This window comes from Hibiscus syriacus, unplaced genomic scaffold, assembly GCF_006381635.1.
Source record: "Hibiscus syriacus cultivar Baekdansim isolate YM2019G1 unplaced genomic scaffold, ASM638163v2 tig00117034_pilon, whole genome shotgun sequence".
Classification (NCBI taxonomy): Eukaryota; Viridiplantae; Streptophyta; class Magnoliopsida; order Malvales; family Malvaceae; genus Hibiscus; species Hibiscus syriacus.
Genome location: NW_024063533.1, coordinates 4639287 through 4659986, shown reverse-complemented (window position 1 = coordinate 4659986; position 20700 = coordinate 4639287). Strand labels below are relative to the sequence as shown.

Below are 20700 nucleotides of genomic sequence, written 5' to 3'. Positions count from 1 at the left end.
CAGGCTTCAGCAATGATCCCTTCATTAATTATTTTCCTCTCTGTGCTTTCATTTATGACCATGATGTCCTAGGTCAGATGGTATATTAACACCTCAACCCACAAACAGTTGTGTTGTAAAAAGAGTGTTGTCGGTTGGCTCTGTAAGTTTGCTGGGTTAAATTTGGAATTAGATTATATCAGACAAGGGTTTTGATGCATGTCCATTTGGTAGTATTGTAGTGACACTGACAACTGCACTTAAAGATTTAGCTTATCTTATAACTTGACACCTTCATCCAACTCTAGAGAGGAAAAACAAAATTCGGGTTTCTATTTATTCAAGTGTATAATTAGTAGAGTTTTGAGTAAAGATAATTTCCAGAAATTAAAACGAAAAATATTTGATAAAATACATCAAAACATGTACATTAGTACTTAATACATATATAAATTTCATGTCACCTTTTCATAGTTTCAGTAAAAATATGGGAAAATGGCAGTGACTAAACTAGTAAAGTTATTGCAGATTCTGTTGAGGCGTGGGAAAAACTCACCAGCATTAAGCTTTTAATCTTCACTTAATACCAGTCTAAAGCTTCCATCATTTACTGTTGGGGTACCTTTTTTCCCCCTTTGTTTTCTTTTCTCTATCTTTTTCCACATTTTCCTTTGTTGTATTTGTTATAATGGCTATGGACACTTGTAAGCAGTGTGAGTTGTGAGTTGAAAACTGTAACACCCATTATTTCTTCATTTATAAATTTGAGGTCTGCTGAGGGCCTCATTTGTGAAATGGATTCTCTTCCTTCTTCATTTCTCTCTCATTAAACCATAATCTTCATTGTTTATCATTCTCACCCTTTCTAGTTTCAAGCATTGGTTTTGTGAGTTTTGAATTAAAAAGGGCTGAATCTTGAGCTTTTTTTTTAATCAAAACATGGAAAGAAGATCATTATCATGGCTTTTAATTACATTCTGCTTAGCTCTGTGTTGGGGTTGTCAATTGGTTCAGTGCAGTGTTACTTATGATAGGAAAGCCATTGTGATCAATGGACAGAGGAGAATCCTCTTTTCTGGTTCAATTCATTATCCCAGAAGCACTCCTGAGGTACTTCAAAAAACTTCTCCTTTTATTCAGAATTTAAGAGCTTTTGGGGTATGAATTCTTTTTTGAGAAACTTTTGTTGTTGTTTTTGTAGATGTGGGAAGATCTTATACAGAAGGCTAAAGATGGAGGAATTGATGTGATTGAAACTTATGTCTTTTGGAATGTTCATGAGCCATCTCCTGGGAATGTAATTCATTTCCCCCCCTCCATTTTCCTCCAAAATATAAATTAATATTTTTGCTTTCTAAGCTGCTTTCCTTTTCTTGGAATTCAACTTGTTAAATATTTTATTGTTTTTTCAGTATAATTTTGAAGGAAGATATGACCTTGTGAGATTCATAAAGACAATACAGAGAGCAGGTCTCTATGCTCATCTTCGCATTGGGCCTTATGTTTGTGCAGAGTGGAATTTTGGGTTAGATCTTAGTCTCTAGCTATGCTTCATTTCTTATTTCTCTTCTATGTTGTTTGACCTAATTGGTCTAACATTTTCTTACCATGTCCAGAGGGTTTCCTGTATGGTTAAAATATGTACCAGGCATCAGCTTCAGAACAGACAATGAACCTTTCAAGGTATATTCCCTTCTTGACTTCTTCCTTTGATTTTACTGCATGACTAAAATTACTGGTAGGTAAATTTAATCAGTATTAGTTCAGGATATATTTTAACCATTTGTTACTAGAAATAAAATAAAGAAGGATTACACATAATTGCAGAGAGCTATGCAAGGGTTCACAGAGAAGATTGTGGGACTGATGAAGAGTCATAGCCTGTTTGAGTCCCAGGGTGGTCCCATTATTCTCTCTCAGGTAAATGTTTTCCTTGTTTCCATTAAGATGTCGATTTATGCAACTACAGATTTCACGTCCGAGGTTAGTTTACAATGGTCATATGAGCCTCTAGTTTACTCTTTTTAATTTGTTTGAATGCAGATTGAGAATGAGTATGGGGCACAGAGTAAATTACAAGGGGCAGTTGGCTACAATTATGTTTCTTGGGCAGCAAAAATGGCCATAGAGACCGGAACCGGTGTCCCTTGGGTGATGTGCAAGGAACAAGATGCCCCAGATCCAGTGGTAAGTAATTCAATCAACATTTAGCATGTCAAGTCTCTTGCTCTATGATCTTAGTGTTCTAAGGAATTACTTACTGTGTACAAAATCCAGTTTCTTGTTTTCGAATCATATATGTTCTCTCTTTTCTGTGTCATAAATCTCAATGTTAGTTTGCATAATGTGGATGGATGCTAAGGGAGTTTTATGTGTACTTTGATAGATAAACACATGCAATGGTTTCTACTGTGATTCATTCCAACCCAACAAACCCTACAAGCCAACAATATGGACTGAGGCTTGGAGTGGATGGTAAGTTCTTCCCTCTTTGTGACCTTAATTTCGAAGAATCTTACTGAGATGTGAATCCAACCATTTTATGCCTTTGTTTATGCAAAAGGTTCTCTGAGTTTGGTGGTCCACTTCACCATCGTCCAGCCAAAGATTTGGCATTTGCTGTTGCTCGATTCATTCAAAAAGGAGGATCTTTTGTTAACTATTACATGGTAAATTCCTCTTTTTTCTCATTATCTTCACTTTTTTTCAAAGGGTATACAGTTTTTACAACATAAACCTGATTCTTATTTACATTTCGAAACAGTACCATGGAGGGACCAATTTCGGACGTACAGCTGGAGGTCCTTTCATCACTACCAGTTATGATTATGATGCTCCAATAGATGAATATGGTGAGAAAAGGCTTTTTTTTTATTACTTCCAAGTTGTTTGTTGCTTTAAAATATAGAAGGATTGTTCACAACTTACAATCTTTGCCTCGCATCAATAGCGTTTAAAACCGAAAACAATATGAACTCGTATACTTGTTCACTTATGTCTTCTCATGTTAACTTATAAGCTTATGTCCTTTGATTTTGGGTTACAAAAATGGGAAGATCGTATCTGCTATCCCTTTACATGTTCCTCCCCATTGTCTTACCTCTAATTCAAGCTAAAAATGACAGGTTTGATTAGACAACCGAAATATGGTCATCTAAAGGAGCTCCACAGGGCTATTAAGATGTGTGAGAGAGCTTTAGTTTCGGCAAATCCTATTGTTACTTCACTAGGAGACTCCCAACAGGTTTCTGCTTATATTCTCAAAGTCCATATTTCCAGCAGATATGAGATCCTTAATTGTTCACTAATTCTAGTCATTATTTGATATTTGCCAGGCTTATATGTACACAACGGAATCCGGAGATTGTGCAGCTTTCCTATCAAACTACAATACCAAATCTGCCGCGAGAGTGCTATTTAACAACATGCATTATAACATGCCTCCTTGGTCCATCAGCATCCTTCCCGATTGCAGGAATGCAGTATTTAATACTGCAAAGGTATTGATTTTGTGAAATAACTGAATTCGCTTGATCAGTTTTAGGACTATGGGAACTGAAGCATACTTTTTTTATAAAGTAATAAAAGGTTCAAGGATCTCTATGTAACTCATGCTGTTTTCTTCAGGTTGGAGTTCAGACATCACAAATGCAGATGCTACCAACAAACACCGAGATATTCGCATGGGAAAGTTATAATGAAGATCCTTCTTCACTAGATGACAGGTCTGCAATTACTGCTGATGGGCTATTAGAGCAAATAAATGTCACAAGGGACGCAAGCGATTATCTGTGGTACATTACTAGGTGAGACGATGAACCCGGGGTTAGATTTGAAGAATATTTCTGCTTTGTCCTCTCAATTTATTATAGCTTGTTTCTTCTGCAATTCTTTGTTTCCAAATTTTTTTGTCAATTTGGGAATGTCTCACAAATACATGTTATATGATACAGTGTGGACATTGGTTCATCCGAATCCTTCCTTCGAGGAGGGGAATTCCCTACTCTCATAGCTCAATCAACAGGCCATGCCGTTCACGTCTTTATCAATGGACAACTTTCAGGTACATAGTTATGTTGCCCTGGATTGTACTTTTTCTCTCCTTTTTTTGTTTTTAGAAATAGAAGTCTTAACATGGTGTTTAACAGGTTCTGCTTTTGGAACAAGGCAAAATCGGAGATTCACATACACAGGGAAGGTCAATCTGCATGCCGGAACAAACAGAATTGCGCTGCTGAGTGTTGCCGTTGGATTACCAGTTAGTTCTTCAAATCATCAAAAGTTTAAAAACAATGGCATGGTCATTGTGTTTTGAGATGTGAAATGACAATTTTTTTATGTTTTTTTGGTGATTATAGAATATAGGAGGACACTTTGAGACATGGAATACAGGTATCCTAGGTCCAGTAGCACTTAATGGACTTGACCAAGGAAAATGGGACCTATCACGGCAAAAATGGACTTACCAGGTAGTGAAATGAACCTCTTCATTGTCTTTATTGTGATTCAAATATGTTTTCCTCATGAATCCTCTTTCAACAGGTTGGCCTTAAAGGAGAGGCCATGGATCTAGTCGCACAGAACGGTTTTTCCTCGGTTGAGTGGATGGAAGGATCATTGGCTGCACAAAAACTACAGCCCTTAAGATGGCATAAGGTAAGAAAAAATGAATAGTACAAGTAGTTGCAGGATAAGGTGGGGATTCTTAAAAGTTCAATACGGTTCCCTTTCAATGCTGCAGGCTTATTTTAATGCACCTGAGGGTGATGAGCCATTGGCATTGGACATGGAGAGTATGGGAAAAGGTCAAATCTGGATTAATGGACAGAGTATTGGTAGATATTGGACTGCATATGCTCATGGTGACTGCAATGGCTGTAATTATGCCGGAACGTTTCGACCACCAAAGTGCCAGCTTGGTTGTGGGAAACCAACCCAAAGATGGTAACCATTTTTTGGACCGAAGATATGCAAAAACCTTTCAAGCGTGTGTTATAAATCGGAGCAGAATATGCCCTGAATTTAAACATATTTTCATCGTTTGATCGATAATTTATTTTCCCTGTCTTAGGTACCATGTTCCTCGGTCTTGGTTGAAACCTACACAGAATTTGTTGGTTCTTTTTGAGGAGCTAGGAGGAGATCCTACTAGAATCTCACTTGTAGAAAGATCCCTGTCCAGCGTTTGTGCCGATGTCTCTGAATATCACCCGAATATTAAGAACTGGCAGATTGAAAGCTATGGAAAGGTACAAGAGTTCCGCAGACCGAAGATTCACTTGCGCTGTGGTCCCGGACAATCTATCTCTTCCATTAAATTTGCAAGTTTTGGAACTCCTTTAGGAACTTGTGGAAGTTATCAACAAGGCCCTTGCCATGCTCCTGCTTCATATGCCATCCTAGAGAAGGTATTATAACTTTCTTTGCCTGAGATAAACTAAAACTCGCATCTATGCATTTTTCACTGTGTTCTCCTGTTTGACGTTTAACAGAAGTGTGTAGGGAAGCAAAGATGTATTGTCACCATTGCCAACAGTAACTTCGGGCAAGATCCATGCCCGAATGTGTTGAAACAATTGTCCGTCGAAGCTGTTTGTGCTCCGATCTCTTCTACAACAGCACAGCCAAACTGGGGAGGCTAATAAGATTAAAAACAAACTCACAGAACAACTCCAGAAGGTTTGCATCTAGTAATTTAACTATACACTATCAGTATTTGAAGAAAGGAGCAAAGAAAAAAGAAAAAAAGAGAGCAAAGAATAGGCGTTTAGTTTAGGTTTAGGTGCCACAGCATTTCCAAATGGAGTGCTCTGGCAAAAATTGTTCAGTGTTCAGTGTTCAGTGTTATAGGCAATAAATCATTTTCATTTTAAAAAGGTCACTGTAAATTAGTGATTACAAGATAGGTGAGTTTCTAAGTTCTTGGGGCCCTTAAATTTAGGTTCAACGGGTGAATTTTCTGGTGTGTGCCGCCGGGCTCTTAACCTGATATACTGGCACCGGGGAAACATACACTTTGTTGTATTTGGTGTGATATCTGTTTGTATCAGTAGGGGGAAATTGAACCCCTGTTAGGATCATGTTGGGAGCGGTTTGGCCATTGTTTTATGTGCAGTTCCTGAATCAAAATGCTCTTTTGTCCTTTGTAATTTCTAAGCTATAATTCATCAAAGGTAATTGTGGTACCATTTATTTTCCATCAGATGACATAATCTGACGAGATAATTTACCTTCTTACAAACCCCACAAGTATCAAATAAAAGCTAAAGTTTCAAGTGACATACCCAAAATCATATCAACCATGAAAACAAGCTTTGACTATGAATCACACTAGTTAAGGACATAAAAATACCTCGAATGATATAGAAACAAACTTATAACATAGAGATGTGTTTATTAATACCAGCACATCAAAGATGCTTGTCTGTGATAATAAGTTCCTCAAAACATGATAAGATAGTACTAATAATCATCTCCATCAAGCAGAAGCAGTAGCAGTAGGCATATGTTTTATCACAGTCTGCTCAAGCTCTTCTTTCTTTGCACCAACCACTGTGCCAACTTTCTCTCCTCCCTTGAGGAACAAGAAAGTTGGCATAGCCTCCACACCCCATTCAGCAGCAACTTCCTGAAAACAAAACAAAAACAATCAGTTCGATAGACATTTTCACTTCTCGATCATTGCCAGACTGATAACCGAGAATTGTCATTGGAACTCGACATTGGTGTTACCTTCAATTCATCCACGTCCACCTTGAGAAACATGACATTAGGATACTTCTTGGCCAGTTCAGCCAGAAAGGGTGAAATAAAACGGCAGGGTCCACACCATGAGGCAGTGAAATCAACCACCATCTGCATTTAACATATAAGAAGTAATGCATTTACCATTTATGAAGAAGCAAAAGGTACTGAATGGTTTCAAATTAATGGAGAAAAAGAAGCAAATATCAACATCACCATTAACATCTGTATTTGATAAGTCATCACCAATTCACCAACACCATCTGCCAACCTTAAAATTTATTAATGTCACGCGTATAGCATCAGTCTGTTACTATAGTTTACTGTCTTTCTTCTGCACTTTTTTTTCTAGGGGTGTAAATGAAATGGAATTGAACAAATAAGGTTGAGTTTGTTTGTTTATTTTTTTAATGTGTTCATGCTCGTTTGTTTATTTCTTAAAATGTTCATGTTCATCGACATGTTGTTTATATGTTCAGAAAATGGTGAAATTACTCCACTAGTCCTTAAGCTCCTTAGGCTTAACAGTTTGAACATAAATTTTTTGTTAATACTCATTTACTAAACTTAATAAACAAATGTTCACAAACGGTTTATGGAAACGCTCATTAAGACCCCTATTTGTTTCCAGGGATTAAAACATACTACAGAACTTAATTGGGCTATAACAAAATTTCCATAGAAATAAACACATCAAATCTTAATCTGATGCAAAAAAAAACCCTAAGCTCCTATAATTGATGGTTTAGTTTTTTGCTATTTAACAAAACAATATACGATATGTCATCAAATACAATAAATCAATCACCTAATCTACACGATCCTAGTTTTAATATGTAAAATTGATAGGCTGATATTGTATTAGCTGGAAAATTTTTGAATCTATACATATAAAACAAACAAGTCGCAGAATATATAATATTATTTGAAGCAAATGAAAACAGATCAGATCCATTATCTGAAAAATTAAAACAAAACAAAATACCAGCTGTTTGGATTCATTTCCCTTTTGGAGTTGCGCCTTCCATGAATCAGTAGTGTGGCAACCGATCACTTGTCTTTCTGCTGCCATTGTCGCCTAGATCTTCAAAAACAGAGATTTTATTTTTTACTAGAAACATAAACTGATTTATTCTATGCGGCTCTATTGTGCAGAATAAATATGCAGAGTAAGGGTGTGGCAAATGGGCCCTAGACCTAGATTCTGCTAGAATTACGATTTTGCCATTATTATATGAAGAGTGTATCGTGCCGATAATATTCTCATGTAACGTAACGAAAAGAACATCTCGAGCGCAAAGCACGTTTTGTTTCCTTGGCCAATTAGAATACATTTCATGACAATTTTATTCAATTTAACCCAATATTACTATTTATTATAATTGTCATTACGAGTGTAAATAAACCGAATTTGAACGAATAAGATTATGTTCGCATTCGTTTGTTTATTTTTTAAGATGTTTATGTTCGATTTGTTCTCATTTAAAATTTTAATATCATGTTATTTGTTTTTTAAGATGTTTGTATTCTTTTATATATTGTTCGTGAATATGTTCATTTAATATTCACAAACATTTTCATTTATATATTCATGAACATGTTCATTTAGCATTTACGAATATGTTTATTTAATGTTCGTTTAGCGTTCATTCAGTGTTTATTTTAGCGTTCGTTTAGTGTTCATTTTATCGTTCGTTTATATGTTCAATTTTTAGTTTTACCATTTCATCCGCAAGCTAAAGAAAATGGTAAAATTATGCCATTAGTGCTTAAACTCCTTAAAAATTCATTTTATCACGTGTTCAATTTAGTCTTTACATTTATCAATATTTAAAATATAAAAAAGAAAGAAAGAAAAGGAGAACTGGTAAACAAGTTTGTTCATCAACATAAATGAACGAGTCAATAAATGAGCTTGTATGTGAACATAAACAAACTGTACACACCTCCGTTCGTGTTTGTTTGTTTATTAAATGAACATAATTTTTTTTGTTCATATTAGTTTATTCTTAACAAACAAACATAAACGAACATTATATGAGTGATTCAAGAACAATTCACCAAATACTCTGTTTATTTACACCCTTAATTGTCATGTCATTATTCTTTTTATTAAAGTTAGTTGTATTTATTTGTAAATTTTTAATAATATTAAAAAAAAAACTCATTGAGTTACTTGAATGGTTAAAGGGAATGTTGTTGTCCCTAGAGGTACTGAATTCAAACAATTACGTTTGCACGTGTGTGTTTGCAGGTGTGTATTGTCGATGACTAAGAAATATCATGAAATAGTTCATTGAGCCAAACTTAAATTACCCTTTTCAACCCTGTTTCCCATCCGTGTTGGTTGATAGAGATAAACGAATTCACGACCCTTACCAACCCTATTTCCCAAAACTTACTATAATCCCTCCACTCAACTCCCTTCGTATGTTCACCACACAAACACTCCTCCCCTCAACCATATTCGATAAATCAACAATCAATTCCAATTTCTCGCATCTCATGCTAATCTTGGAAGGTTCTAGATGTCGAATCAATGTTCAACATGTTCTCAGCAAAGTTCCCAAGATTTGGTATGACAACACAAGCATTGTTCTCTTGGCTATCAAACTGGTCTCCATGCCAAAGTCAAACATGTAGAATTGGATCTTAATTTTGTTCAGGACAAAGTTCTTGACAAACAACCGCAAGTTTCTGCAGGTAACTCTGGACTTGATAATTTACTTTATAAAGGAAGAGATGCGAGAGAATACTGCAACATTCCAATGCAGAAACCAAATTTACTTGGGATTCACAAATCGTTCACAGAGATTGTCGGTATGGAAAATTAAAACTAGACTTTATAGCATAAAGGAAATATGTGATCTTTTATCAACTCTATTAACTTAGCACATACACAAATAAACATTTCCATTCATTCTTTGGTATTGATTTTTGGTAGAAGCTACGAATAGATTAAATTCTTGAAACAGTAAGTACCAAGAAGGAACCAACCAACAAGAAGGAATGCAAAGAGGGCCAAGAAAGACAAGTATGTAGTGCCACCAAATGCAAATCCTAGACCGGATACTACAACAAATGGCAAGTAGGATCGCACAGCTGCTGCTTTGCTCAACCATCGACCTTTGAGGAAGATGAGAACTGCAATATTTACTACATTCCACCCACCCGAACGAAAGCCTAACCTGTTCAGGTTGTTTGCTACAAATGAATGGCAATTGCAAGTGAAAAGGCTGTACGTGCGCTGCTGGAACTCTAACATGCCTTTTTCTAGTGCCTCATCCCATGTTAATGCTCCTCTTCTCAGGTCATCATACTGGTATTCTTGATCTCCTTGCGGTGCTGATGAATGAGAGGAAATGCAGCATTCCTAGAAAAAAAAACTCACAAGCGTAAATGAGGAAGAATTACCAACAAAGTAGTATTCAAGTCGAATTGCAGGTGTCTATGAAGGGTTAATATTTCCTAGTGTCGGTGTACAAATCTATAAAGGGATAACAAATCTCATGAAGACACTTCATCAATAGAGTTTAAAATAAATACAAATACTCTTTAAGAGATGGCATTATATAATTCACTATCAGTGTTTGGATTTATATCATGACAGTGCATCAAATACGATCCTCTTAATTCCTTTCATTGACACTATTCTTGGATATAAATACTCTATATTATGCTCGAAAATCTACAAAACAAAAGTGTAGCCATGGATTATATTCAGAAACTGCAACCTATTTCCTGTCATTTACACAATGCTTAGCTACCAGTACTCAAAATGTTTTTGCCATCATATTTGCCACAAGTTATGGAAACGCAAAGGAATTTGCATTGTACACTGTACAGCCTATAACAATTGTTTCCTATCAAAGCCCCATATAAAGCAAAGCAAAACAGCCTAATCTAATCCCACTCCCAGTTCTCAACAGTTTGATCTATTTAATTCTAATTCTGATTACTTAATCCAGTTATCGTGTCATCTTCTCTCCTATTGCAACTTTCTTGGAATCAATGAATGAAATTCGTGAAGAAGCAGAAATTCACGGAGACAAAAAAGGGATGACGAACATATATAAATACCTTATCTTTGTTAATCTGGACATAGCGAGCTACTGCCCCAAAGGCGAAATCATCAACAGAGACGCAATTAGGACCTGCAAAATCTAGAATAACTCCATCTTCCCTGCAAATGCCAATGTGGCCAACGAAAGGAATCAACCATGAAATAACAGGTAGAGATGTCCAAACAATGCAGCATGGAAACCGTTCCCTCCTTGGATCAATTCGCATCCCACCTTCGATCATCATCGACTGGTGATCCGAATCAACCTGTATTTCGTTGTCCATCTTCCAAACTGCAGTTTTTCAGAAAACCCACATCAATTAATTCCTACAAGGATTTAAAATTTTGCGATAAAATTTTTCATCAGCTATCTATTCAAACGAAGGAGCAAAAGCAAAAGTGAGAAAATACCAGTAACGAAGAGAGGTAGCGAGGAATTAGTAAAGACAATTGATTCGAGAATTGAAAGTTGGAGCAATGGAAATAGATGTATGGACAGAGAACGATCAAAGGGTTCCCTGGTGGGGAGAGAGAAACAGAGATCCACCGGAGAGTCGAAGAATCGGCTGCCCAGCGATGGGTAAAAAAAGGGATTCGCTTCTCTAAAATTTCTGCAGTCCAAATCTGTAAGTTGGAATCGAGCAAAGGTCAAACATTGGGGATTTTAAAGGCCAAAAATCACTTAACTATGAATTGAGTTTGATAATAAATATATTATTTTTAAAATGTAATTAAAAGAAGCAAATGTTTAAATTATATATATTTTTATTTTAAGTATTTAACATTTTTTCTAAAGTTATCATTTTAAGATTAATTATCTCATAATATTTAACATTTTTGTTAAAAATCAATAAACCAATAAAAAATTGATACGTAATTTAATATTTAGTTTTTAAAATCTCTTAAGAGTAATTTACACAATTTATCATTTAATTATATTTTCACTCCTATTTTAATTAATGAAGTAAAAAAAATTAATGTAATTATTCAACTTTTAAATAGTTCATGTTTTAGTCACTCTCATTTATTTTTTTAAATATTTTCTATGACATGGCATATTATATTTAATATTTTTTGTCACATAAGATTATAATAAAAAATAAAATTAAAAACTCTAAATCATACCCCTAAAACCTGGACTAAAACCATAAAACCCTAGACTTAAACTATAACCCTCAAATTGCAATCGTCACCCCCACCCTCACCATCAACGATAACACCTCCCTTGTATTTCAATGACAACCTTACCCTCGCACTTGCAAGCAATAGCTCATCGACAGTCTCACCTCCAAATCGTAACATTAACCATCTTCAAATCACAACACTCACTTTACTTTCACCGTCGATGATCTCGCCCCAAATCATTTATTTTTCTCTTAAAACGTTAAAAATTATGATTTAATCTTCGTATTAGGTATTATTACGAAATCATACGTTTTGGGAGACGTGTTAGAGTTATAAAGCACCAGGATCTCGTCTATATCAAGAATGATGGTTCTTTTTGTCTCCAAGATCGATGATGGAGGCAAGTAGTGTCGAATACAAGAGTACGAGAAAAAAACGAATTTCTCTCGATTCCATGGTCTTGTTTTGAAGATTCTGAACCTATGAAGGAAATGTTTGGTGGTAGAAGAAATTGTTATGCGAGCTAACTTTGAGAAAAACCTCACGAGGTGACGATAACATGTCTTGAGGAACATGTTGAGGGCTCGATGTAATGTAGAGGAGGTACAATATGGAGGTGTTGTCGTCAAGGTGAAAGTGGGGTGGGAGATCATAATTGAAAGTTTAGGATTTAGGTGTAGGAATTTGGGGTTTTATTTTGAGGTTTAAGGTTTATATATGTAATTTAGAAGTACGATTTAGAGTTTTTAATCTATTGACAATGCACATATATCTTGTAGATGGTGTTGTTCGAACTAAAGATCTATAGGAATATTAACATTCTATTTTATTATTGATGCCACTTGATGATTTTTTTTTAATTTTATTTTTTATTATAATATTTAAGTGAAAAATATTAATATAATATGCTACATCATAGTATTATTTTGGCAAGAGAAAGCATGGGAAAAACACTTTAATTTAGTATTTAAATCATGATACTATTATGTTTACAAATTTAAATCATTATTAAAAATATGAAATATTCATATATATTTAAGGGTTTTTTATTTACTCAAAAAAGTATTTAAGGGTTTTTAAGATGTGTTAATATGTGATTTACTTCCAAACACGACACTTCCACTAACCGGTCCTGACTCAACCATAAGAGAAATCACCCGAACTAAAAATTCACCTTGAATTTTTTTGGGTAACTTACAAATTTCATCACTAAACTTTACACTCTCCTATTTTTCTCACTAAACTTAAAAGTTTTCAATTTACTCACTGAACTTCATACATTCGATTGTTTTAGACACTCTACTATTAAATAGTTAACGGTGTTAAAATGACACCGTTTTAAAAAATAAAATTTTCACCAAAACGACATCATTTTACAACTATATAATAACTCATTTATAACACCGTTAGTGATAAAATGGTTAAGTGACAAAAAATTCAATGTATTAAGTTGACTGAATAAACTTAAGATACAGTGAGTGAAATATGAGAGAGAGTAAAGTTCAATTACCAAATTTGTAATTTACCCTATTTTTTTTAAAGTTAAAAACTCAATGATTTTAAACCAATAATTAAATCAAATTAAGTAATTAGATTTAGGTAAACTATGTATTTTTAGTCACCCAACTATCACTTTGATTCTGTTTCGGTCACTTAATTATTATTATTTTTTAAATCATACCTAAAATTAAGTTTTGATCACTCGTCGTTAAAAGATTAACGGTGATGATAAAATGTCATCATAAGATAATACTACGTCACTATTGAAAAAATAAAAATGTTATGTCAGTAGTTCTTTTTGTTTTCTAATGATGAATGATCAAAACAGAGCCAAAATATTATATTAGATATGATTTTTAAAAAAAATAATTATTAAATAACTAAAACGAAATTAAAATGATAATTATACTTGATTTATCCTTACATTTATTAGCAATATGGCATCACATAATTTATTAACAAGAAGAATAGGAATTTATGCAGCATCAATGCTTTAAATGTAAATTCCTAAAAGGCCACTAAGATAATGAATGTCCTTATCCAAATGTTGTAAACCAGCCTAGTTCAAGATCCAGCTTGAAATCTGAATGGGTTTTGAAATGATGCTATACACAAGCCAGACAATTTGACAATTTGTGATGGGTTTAAAAGAAAAAGAAATAACTCTAACAAGGATGTAGTCGTAATTTTACAAGCGCGTGAGAGCATACCCCCTGGGAGCTCGCGTTTTCCTAAGCTTTCGTTTCGATCCGTCCATTTCCGAGACGGACGAAGACTGAAAGGAGCTTAGAAAGCTCCCTCTCCAAATACACGAAGGAAAAAAAAAAAGGAATTCAAAACTCATTTCCATGGCGGATCCCTAAATTCCACAATCCAAACAAAAAAACCTCAGCTGTTAAATTTGTACTATTTCCCCCTAATTTTCTCAAATCACTTTCATATTTGTTAATCCTACCACTACATTTCGTTATATAAAAAAAGAAAAAAAATTCAAATTCCATGTCAGCTCTGCCTGCTTCAGTTTCTTCTTCTTCTTCTTGTATCCCTGAAGACGATCTCTTATTGAAGAACGCCATTGAGGTAACTTCTTTCTTCTTCTTTTTTCTCATAATTTAATATTGTCAGAAGTTTCCTATCTTACAGTCTTAAAGGAATCTTTTCCACTTATCTGACCTAAAAGTCTAAAACGAGACAGTATAAAACCCTAAATTCAGTGGATTTTCTTCATTTTTCTAAAAGGTAATAATTGAAATTTTGGTAATTTCAGTCCGGTGCTTCTTTTGAAGCACTAGCAAAAGGCGCGGTTCGATTTTCACGAAAGTTTACCGTTAGAGAATTGCAAGATCGATGGCACTCTTTACTTTATGATCCTCTTATTTCCGATCAAGCAGCAGCTCGTATGATTGAGGTTGAATTATCTTCTTCTAATTTGTCTTCTAAATTGAATAAATTTGATTCTCCTGTTGAAAATGGAAGTGCTAAAAGGAAATTTGAAAGCGTTAGAAGATTATATTATGCTATGAGGAAGAGGACCTGTAACCACCATGTGACAAACTCGAGTGGTGTTAGTTTTCTTGGATCACCTAATGGTAATGATTGCATCCAAAATAGAGGTTATGATGAGCTTGTTGGACCCCGTGAAGGTTGTGTTCAAAACCAAATCGGATTTGGTGATTTAGGGATTGGTAGTGTAGATAAACGATCACAAGAGGATGATTTGCAAGTAATTTCGAAGAAGGATTGCTTTAGTGAAAAAGTAGAGAATATTGAACAGAATGATGTGTCTAGGAGGTCTCCTTGTGTCATTTTCAAGGCTTCAGATAAATTTGATCGTACATCTGGGGTTGAAGGAATCAAACCTTACTCGGTCGGATGTTCATCACCACAGCCAGATATGCCACTGTGGAAAACGATGGAAGACGTTCCAGCTGCTGTGATGCCAGTTAATGATGGCCCTGGAGATAAAGGCCAACATGTAGAAGGTGAAATTGTGCATCCGGAAGATGTGGATGGTAAGAAAATGTGTCAATCTGGATATGATATTGTCCCTTCAGATATGATGTTAAAAGATGGTTATGAAATTAGTAATTCAGTTGCTATCTCTTGTGGTGATTTAGCTGAAACTGATGGTTTATTAAATTTTGACGGTGATGCCATTGATAAATCTTGTTACGAGAGTGTGAATTCACTTTTGCTGAATTCTCCTAATGATCATGAAGAGGATACATCAAAGACTAAAGGACCTGAGACATTAGTTTCGGATGTGTGTCCTGGTACTTCGGAAGCAACTTGCCCTGCAAAGTTGGATGAAGTTCCAGACCAACATTCACATTCTGGCCATGCTGAACAGTCACATTTTGGGAATCCGGAAATCAATTTGCCTTCTTCTGCGTCTTCGTCAAATCCTCATTCTCTTGAACTTCATGATGAAGTGATTTGCTGCATGTTGAACAGTGAGGATCCTGAGATCCCATGCAATGATGATGTTCTCCTAGGTAAAGGTTTAGATACGGAAGAGTGTCTTCAAGTGGGTAGTGACCAGACCTTATCCCTTGGAAATCAAAAGGATAGTAAAGAAGAAGTGAGCTTGATACAGACAGAAGATAATCTTACTCAATTGTTTACTGCTCCCAAGATGGTAGGATTGGACATTTTGTCAGAACCTAGTCAAGGTGTCAAATCTGAGTTTCTTGATGGTCAATGTCATGTGATTTCCAGACAGTCTCAAAATTCCCTGGTCGACCCATATAGGTTCAAAGCAGCCCGCACATTTCCCAATTCTGCTGCAGATGGTGCAGAAGAAGAAGAGCCATCAGATGAATGCAATACCAAAGATAAATTTGCGTATGCAGAAGCTAGTTCCATTGTAGATACTGTTTTGAAACCTGAAGCAAACAATGCAACATCTGATCAGATAGAATATGAAAGCGATGATAATGTTCCTAGCTTTTCTGACATTGAAGCCATGGTAAATCTTGACTATTATGATCATTACGGGAACTTATTTATTTATGTTGTCATCGATATTTATTAGACTGGGTGTTTAAAGAACAATCGTTTGATGTTCACTTCAGATACTTGAGATGGACTTATGTCCAGAAGAATTTGATTCTTTCATTAGCAGAGAAGGTATGAAGTTCAGTTTGAACAACAATGGTCAAGTTATGGTTGAACCAATCAGTACGAGCTGACAGCAAAAAAATTATGTACTATTGATTTTATAAATGTTTGCACGTGTTGATTTTGTTTTCTTGAAATTTCTAGTCTCAAGATATCAGGATGAGCATTCCAAGAGAACAATCATTAGGTTGGAACAAGGGGCTCGGTCTGCTATGCAAAGAGCTATTGCAGCCCGAGGAGCGTTTGCCGTCTTATATGGCCTTCACATGAAACATTACATTAAAGAATCTGAGGTAATTAATTTTATCCATGCATGGTTTTAGATTGCATGCAGTATGCTGAAAATCAACCCATTCCTTTCTCTTTCTGTAGAAATTTTCATATGATATGGTTGGGAATACTACTCATGGACTTTTTTAGCTTCTCAATTCCTTTTCCAAACTCTTTTTTTTTCTTTTACCCTTGTTTTTGGTACTCAAGTTTTTGGTTAAATAAGTGTTGCTTATGCTATGTGTGTTTTTCTTTCTATATTCCAGTGCATGAAGGTGCAGAAGGTTTGCACTGTATTAAAAGTATAGGTTGAGGGTTTATGTATATTAATTTTCATATTGCCTGGTTAGTCACTGATTTCTTGACGTGTGATGCAAATGATTTCTCTCATGTATCTAGTGCAAGCTCTCCCTGGTTTGCAGGTTGTACTTGGCAGGGCAACCATGGATGTTGATGTTGATATCGACTTAGGAAGGGAAGGGCCTGCTAACAAAATATCTAGACGACAGGTATTTTGATTTCCTTGACATGGTTATTTGCATTTTTTTCTGAGTTTGGCTTATGGACAGTGTACAAAGGATGAGGGAACTTTGACCCTTGATTCTGCATATTCCTACCCTTTAAGGGGGAGGTATCTCACCACCTTGCCAAAGGCTCTGTGGTCACTCAATTTAGATATTTGAATTATCAGTTGCGGATACCTTGCCTCTTCTTAGAACTTATCTATGAATATTTGAACAAGTTACTATTACTACTGAAGTGGGAGGCCTCTAGAATGCTACAAGCATGTTATGTACCTTTGTTTGTGATTGAGTCACAGGGTGATTGACAGGAATGCTAGAAGTAATTGCATTCCCGTTGTTCTTGGAATGACTTATGATGTTTGATAGCTCAGCTCCAAAGGAGGCTGATACCTACCTTTAGGATTCATTTAAAGAGAGACCAAGATTCTTTTAGGGTTTTTGATAAAATTCTGGCTTATCTTTTATTCATGCCAATTAGCCTATACTAATAGCACAGCAGCTGCTAAACATAAGACTTAAACTAAACATAAACATAAACATAGTAAAAAGGACTCCTAATGATAATAAAACAGCAGCTGGTAAACATAAATAATAAAAAGGACTCTAATCATAAGGATTCTACTAACTAGAATATTATGGAAGACTACTAATTCCTAGGGGTAATCCTAATCCAATAAGTGTCGTAATGAAGCTCTCTTTCTTTTTTTAAAGAATGGATGACATGTGGTGACACCACTTCTATGTCATATTATCGGAATTGAGTTTATATGTTATTTAGCTAAATTCTTAATTAAGATACAGAGAGCCATACTTGTAGAAAAGGTCATTATATCAGTTTAGAATTACATTTTTTTTACATATCTTAATTAGCCTTTTGAGCGTGTTCCTTTATTATGAGTGATACTCCTACTTGCATTAATTCTAGTTTATGTAGGAACCTACGAAGATGAACAACATTTTTATCTGAAAAAAATATTGATTAAACCTGTTTAGTCAGATATCCTTTTTAGATTGTTTTGCTCCTATACTGCTTGCAGATGTATGGAATAATTACTCTCATCATTTCTGCTAGGCAATTATAAAACTGGAGGAGGATGGTTCCTTCTCTTTGAAGAATCTGGGCAAGAGTTCTATATTTTTAAATGGGAAGGAAGTTTCTACTGGAAAGCTGATAACTCTTGGTTCAAGCAGTTTGATTGAGGTAGCTTCAAGTAATCGGCTTTTTTCTTTCACATTATACAGTCTTCCACTAATTGACATTTTCCTTCTTCTTGCAGATTAGGGACATGGCTTTTGTCTTTGAAGTAAACCAAAATTCTGTGGAGTGTCATCTAGCAAAGATCACCTCGAATAATCAAGAAAAGAAAACAGCATTCAACGGGTCAGAAGAGACGAAGAAGGTGTTGCATGAATAGGGAGATTTGCTTACGAGTAGGTCTAAACCCGAATAACCAAGAAAAGGAAACAGCATTCGGCTGGTGGGAAGAGCTGAAGAAGGTGTTGCACGAATAGGGAGATTTACTTACAAGTACGTCTAAACCACCCTACTTTTCTGCAAATTCAATTTGTACAACAAAACTAGTCTTCAGGGCCCTGCCCTTGATGATGGGAGCAGCAGATAACATATGTTGTACTGTTTTTATACAACGGCCCATATGTATAGACGCATGTTCACTTAAACTATATGAGAACATTAGTTGATTTCTCAATTGTGAGAGGAGGGGAGAAGAAAAAAACGAAAAAACTGTGCTGTTTCCATCACCATCATCATCATCCTCAATTTGCTTCTTATCTCGAATTTAGCCGCAGTTTAAAGCCAGGGAGAATGGAAAGGCAAAATAAGTAGCTGCTGTTGCCGTTCGAAGAAGTATATGGGTATTTGACAATGGACGTGGACATAGAAACACTATTTTTGGTCATAAGTTAAGGTGAGGGGAGATTACCCCAGTACATGATCAAGGTAATGCCATAAACCTCGGAGAGAGCTCGTTAATAGTAATACCCACGATCACTTATCAGATAGAACCATCAATACTTGCGATCACTTATCAAATAGAACTATCAGCTAGACTCGAACTCTCATGTTTATCAACAACCTTATGATTACTCAATCAATTAAACTAATCCCTATTAGTGGGAATAAAACTTCACATGTACACATCGGGGGTTTCTTTCTTGTTTCAGTGTGTTCCATTTTGGTTCCGTGTCTTACGTGGATTATATGTTAATGTCTATCTATTATTTTTACTAGTTTAGAGTGATTATAAGATATTATCTATTTATAATATTTCTTAGTTATTAACAACGCATGTACAACCCAGACCTAGTTGTTAGAACATGCAATATAACATAAGATTATATTGATAAAATATGTAAGTTTTTTATACTCGAGAAAATATAACTTTTATTATCATAATCATAAAACCATAGTCAAAGTAGAATGTCTCGATAAAAACCTCTCTACCCCTAAAGGGAGGAAAAGAGTACATTCTATCGGGCAATACATAAAATAAGATCCAATAGGATCAACACAAAACAAAATAGCACCCAACCGAATCAACCATTACACTGCAATACTCTCCTAACTATTGAGAACAATGGATAATACTAGTAGTGAAAAAGAAATGTATAATTATTTCAATTTTATTAATTTCCACATCAGCACTTCCGTAAATATTAACGATAGGTGGCTTAATTGAAACTACTTAAATAGTCATGTAGTCATATTGCAAAAATTGAAAGTGTGATGATTGTATCGACGCCAATCTCAGAGTTTAGTGGTCATTTGAGTAATTTACCCCAAATTATTTATCTTCAAAAATTTTAAATGATAAAAAGAATAAGGTAAGGATTTTTCATTTGAGTAGTTTAGTGGTTTGACACGAGACACCTCATGACTAGAGAGTTAATTTTTTTTGAATTAAATTAAAATTAAGATTAAATTAATAGAATATCTAAGTATTGAGAACCAGATGCATAATTATGTCAATTTTGTTAACTTCCACATCAACACTTCCGTTAAATATTAACGACAAATGGTTTGATTGAAATCACTTAAATAGTTATGTAGTCATATTGCAAAAATTGAAAGTGTGATGGTCGTATCGACACCAACCCCTTAGTTAAATGATCATTTGAGTAGTTTACCCAAAGTTATATAACTTTAATATTTTTAATAGATAAAAAGAAGGCTTAATGCCCAAAGTTATGTCTTACATATAATGTTAATTAAAAACATTGTTCCGAATCTCAATAAAACTTTTTTTTTGAAGTACTAATTATGATAAGAATAAAAAAAATCTACTCGATCGACTAAAATAGAAATTATTATTAGAAATTTTTTAATTAAAAGACTAGAATCTTAAATGAGAACAT

The 20700-nt window shown here is 34.9% G+C and overlaps 4 protein-coding genes across 4 annotated transcripts; 2 read left to right on the top strand and 2 right to left on the bottom strand.

The window, feature by feature from the left end:
* Positions 1-772: 772 nt before the first annotated feature.
* LOC120196774 (beta-galactosidase 3-like) lies at positions 773-5739 on the top strand. The gene is made up of 20 exons (XM_039198495.1): positions 773-880; positions 914-1089; positions 1181-1276; positions 1392-1504; positions 1596-1662; positions 1807-1899; positions 2023-2166; positions 2366-2454; positions 2543-2648; positions 2744-2831; positions 3105-3223; positions 3315-3479; positions 3607-3785; positions 3933-4042; positions 4128-4237; positions 4338-4448; positions 4522-4635; positions 4721-4923; positions 5051-5387; positions 5472-5739. The coding sequence occupies exons 2-20, from the start codon at positions 919-921 to the stop codon at positions 5619-5621; spliced, it is 2565 nt and encodes an 854-aa protein (XP_039054426.1). The 5' UTR covers positions 773-880; positions 914-918; the 3' UTR covers positions 5622-5739.
* A 574-nt stretch (positions 5740-6313) lies between these two features.
* On the bottom strand, positions 6314-7872 carry LOC120196775 (thioredoxin H-type-like). Its single transcript, XM_039198496.1, has 3 exons — positions 7709-7872; positions 6712-6834; positions 6314-6607 (listed from the first exon to the last, which is right to left on the bottom strand). The coding sequence occupies exons 1-3, from the start codon at positions 7793-7795 to the stop codon at positions 6458-6460; spliced, it is 360 nt and encodes a 119-aa protein (XP_039054427.1). The 5' UTR covers positions 7796-7872; the 3' UTR covers positions 6314-6457.
* A 1769-nt stretch (positions 7873-9641) lies between these two features.
* On the bottom strand, positions 9642-11427 carry LOC120196685 (protein RTE1-HOMOLOG-like). The gene is made up of 3 exons (XM_039198428.1): positions 11198-11427; positions 10804-11078; positions 9642-10096 (listed from the first exon to the last, which is right to left on the bottom strand). Exons 2-3 carry the CDS (start codon positions 11068-11070, stop codon positions 9671-9673), a joined length of 693 nt encoding a protein of 230 aa, XP_039054359.1. The 5' UTR covers positions 11071-11078; positions 11198-11427; the 3' UTR covers positions 9642-9670.
* Positions 11428-14138: 2711 nt separating this feature from the next.
* LOC120196819 lies at positions 14139-19034 on the top strand. The gene is made up of 7 exons (XM_039198536.1): positions 14139-14491; positions 14679-16379; positions 16486-16540; positions 16676-16824; positions 17224-17310; positions 18398-18526; positions 18603-19034. Exons 1-7 carry the CDS (start codon positions 14411-14413, stop codon positions 18738-18740), a joined length of 2340 nt encoding a protein of 779 aa, XP_039054467.1. The 5' UTR covers positions 14139-14410; the 3' UTR covers positions 18741-19034.
* Positions 19035-20700: the final 1666 nt, after the last annotated feature.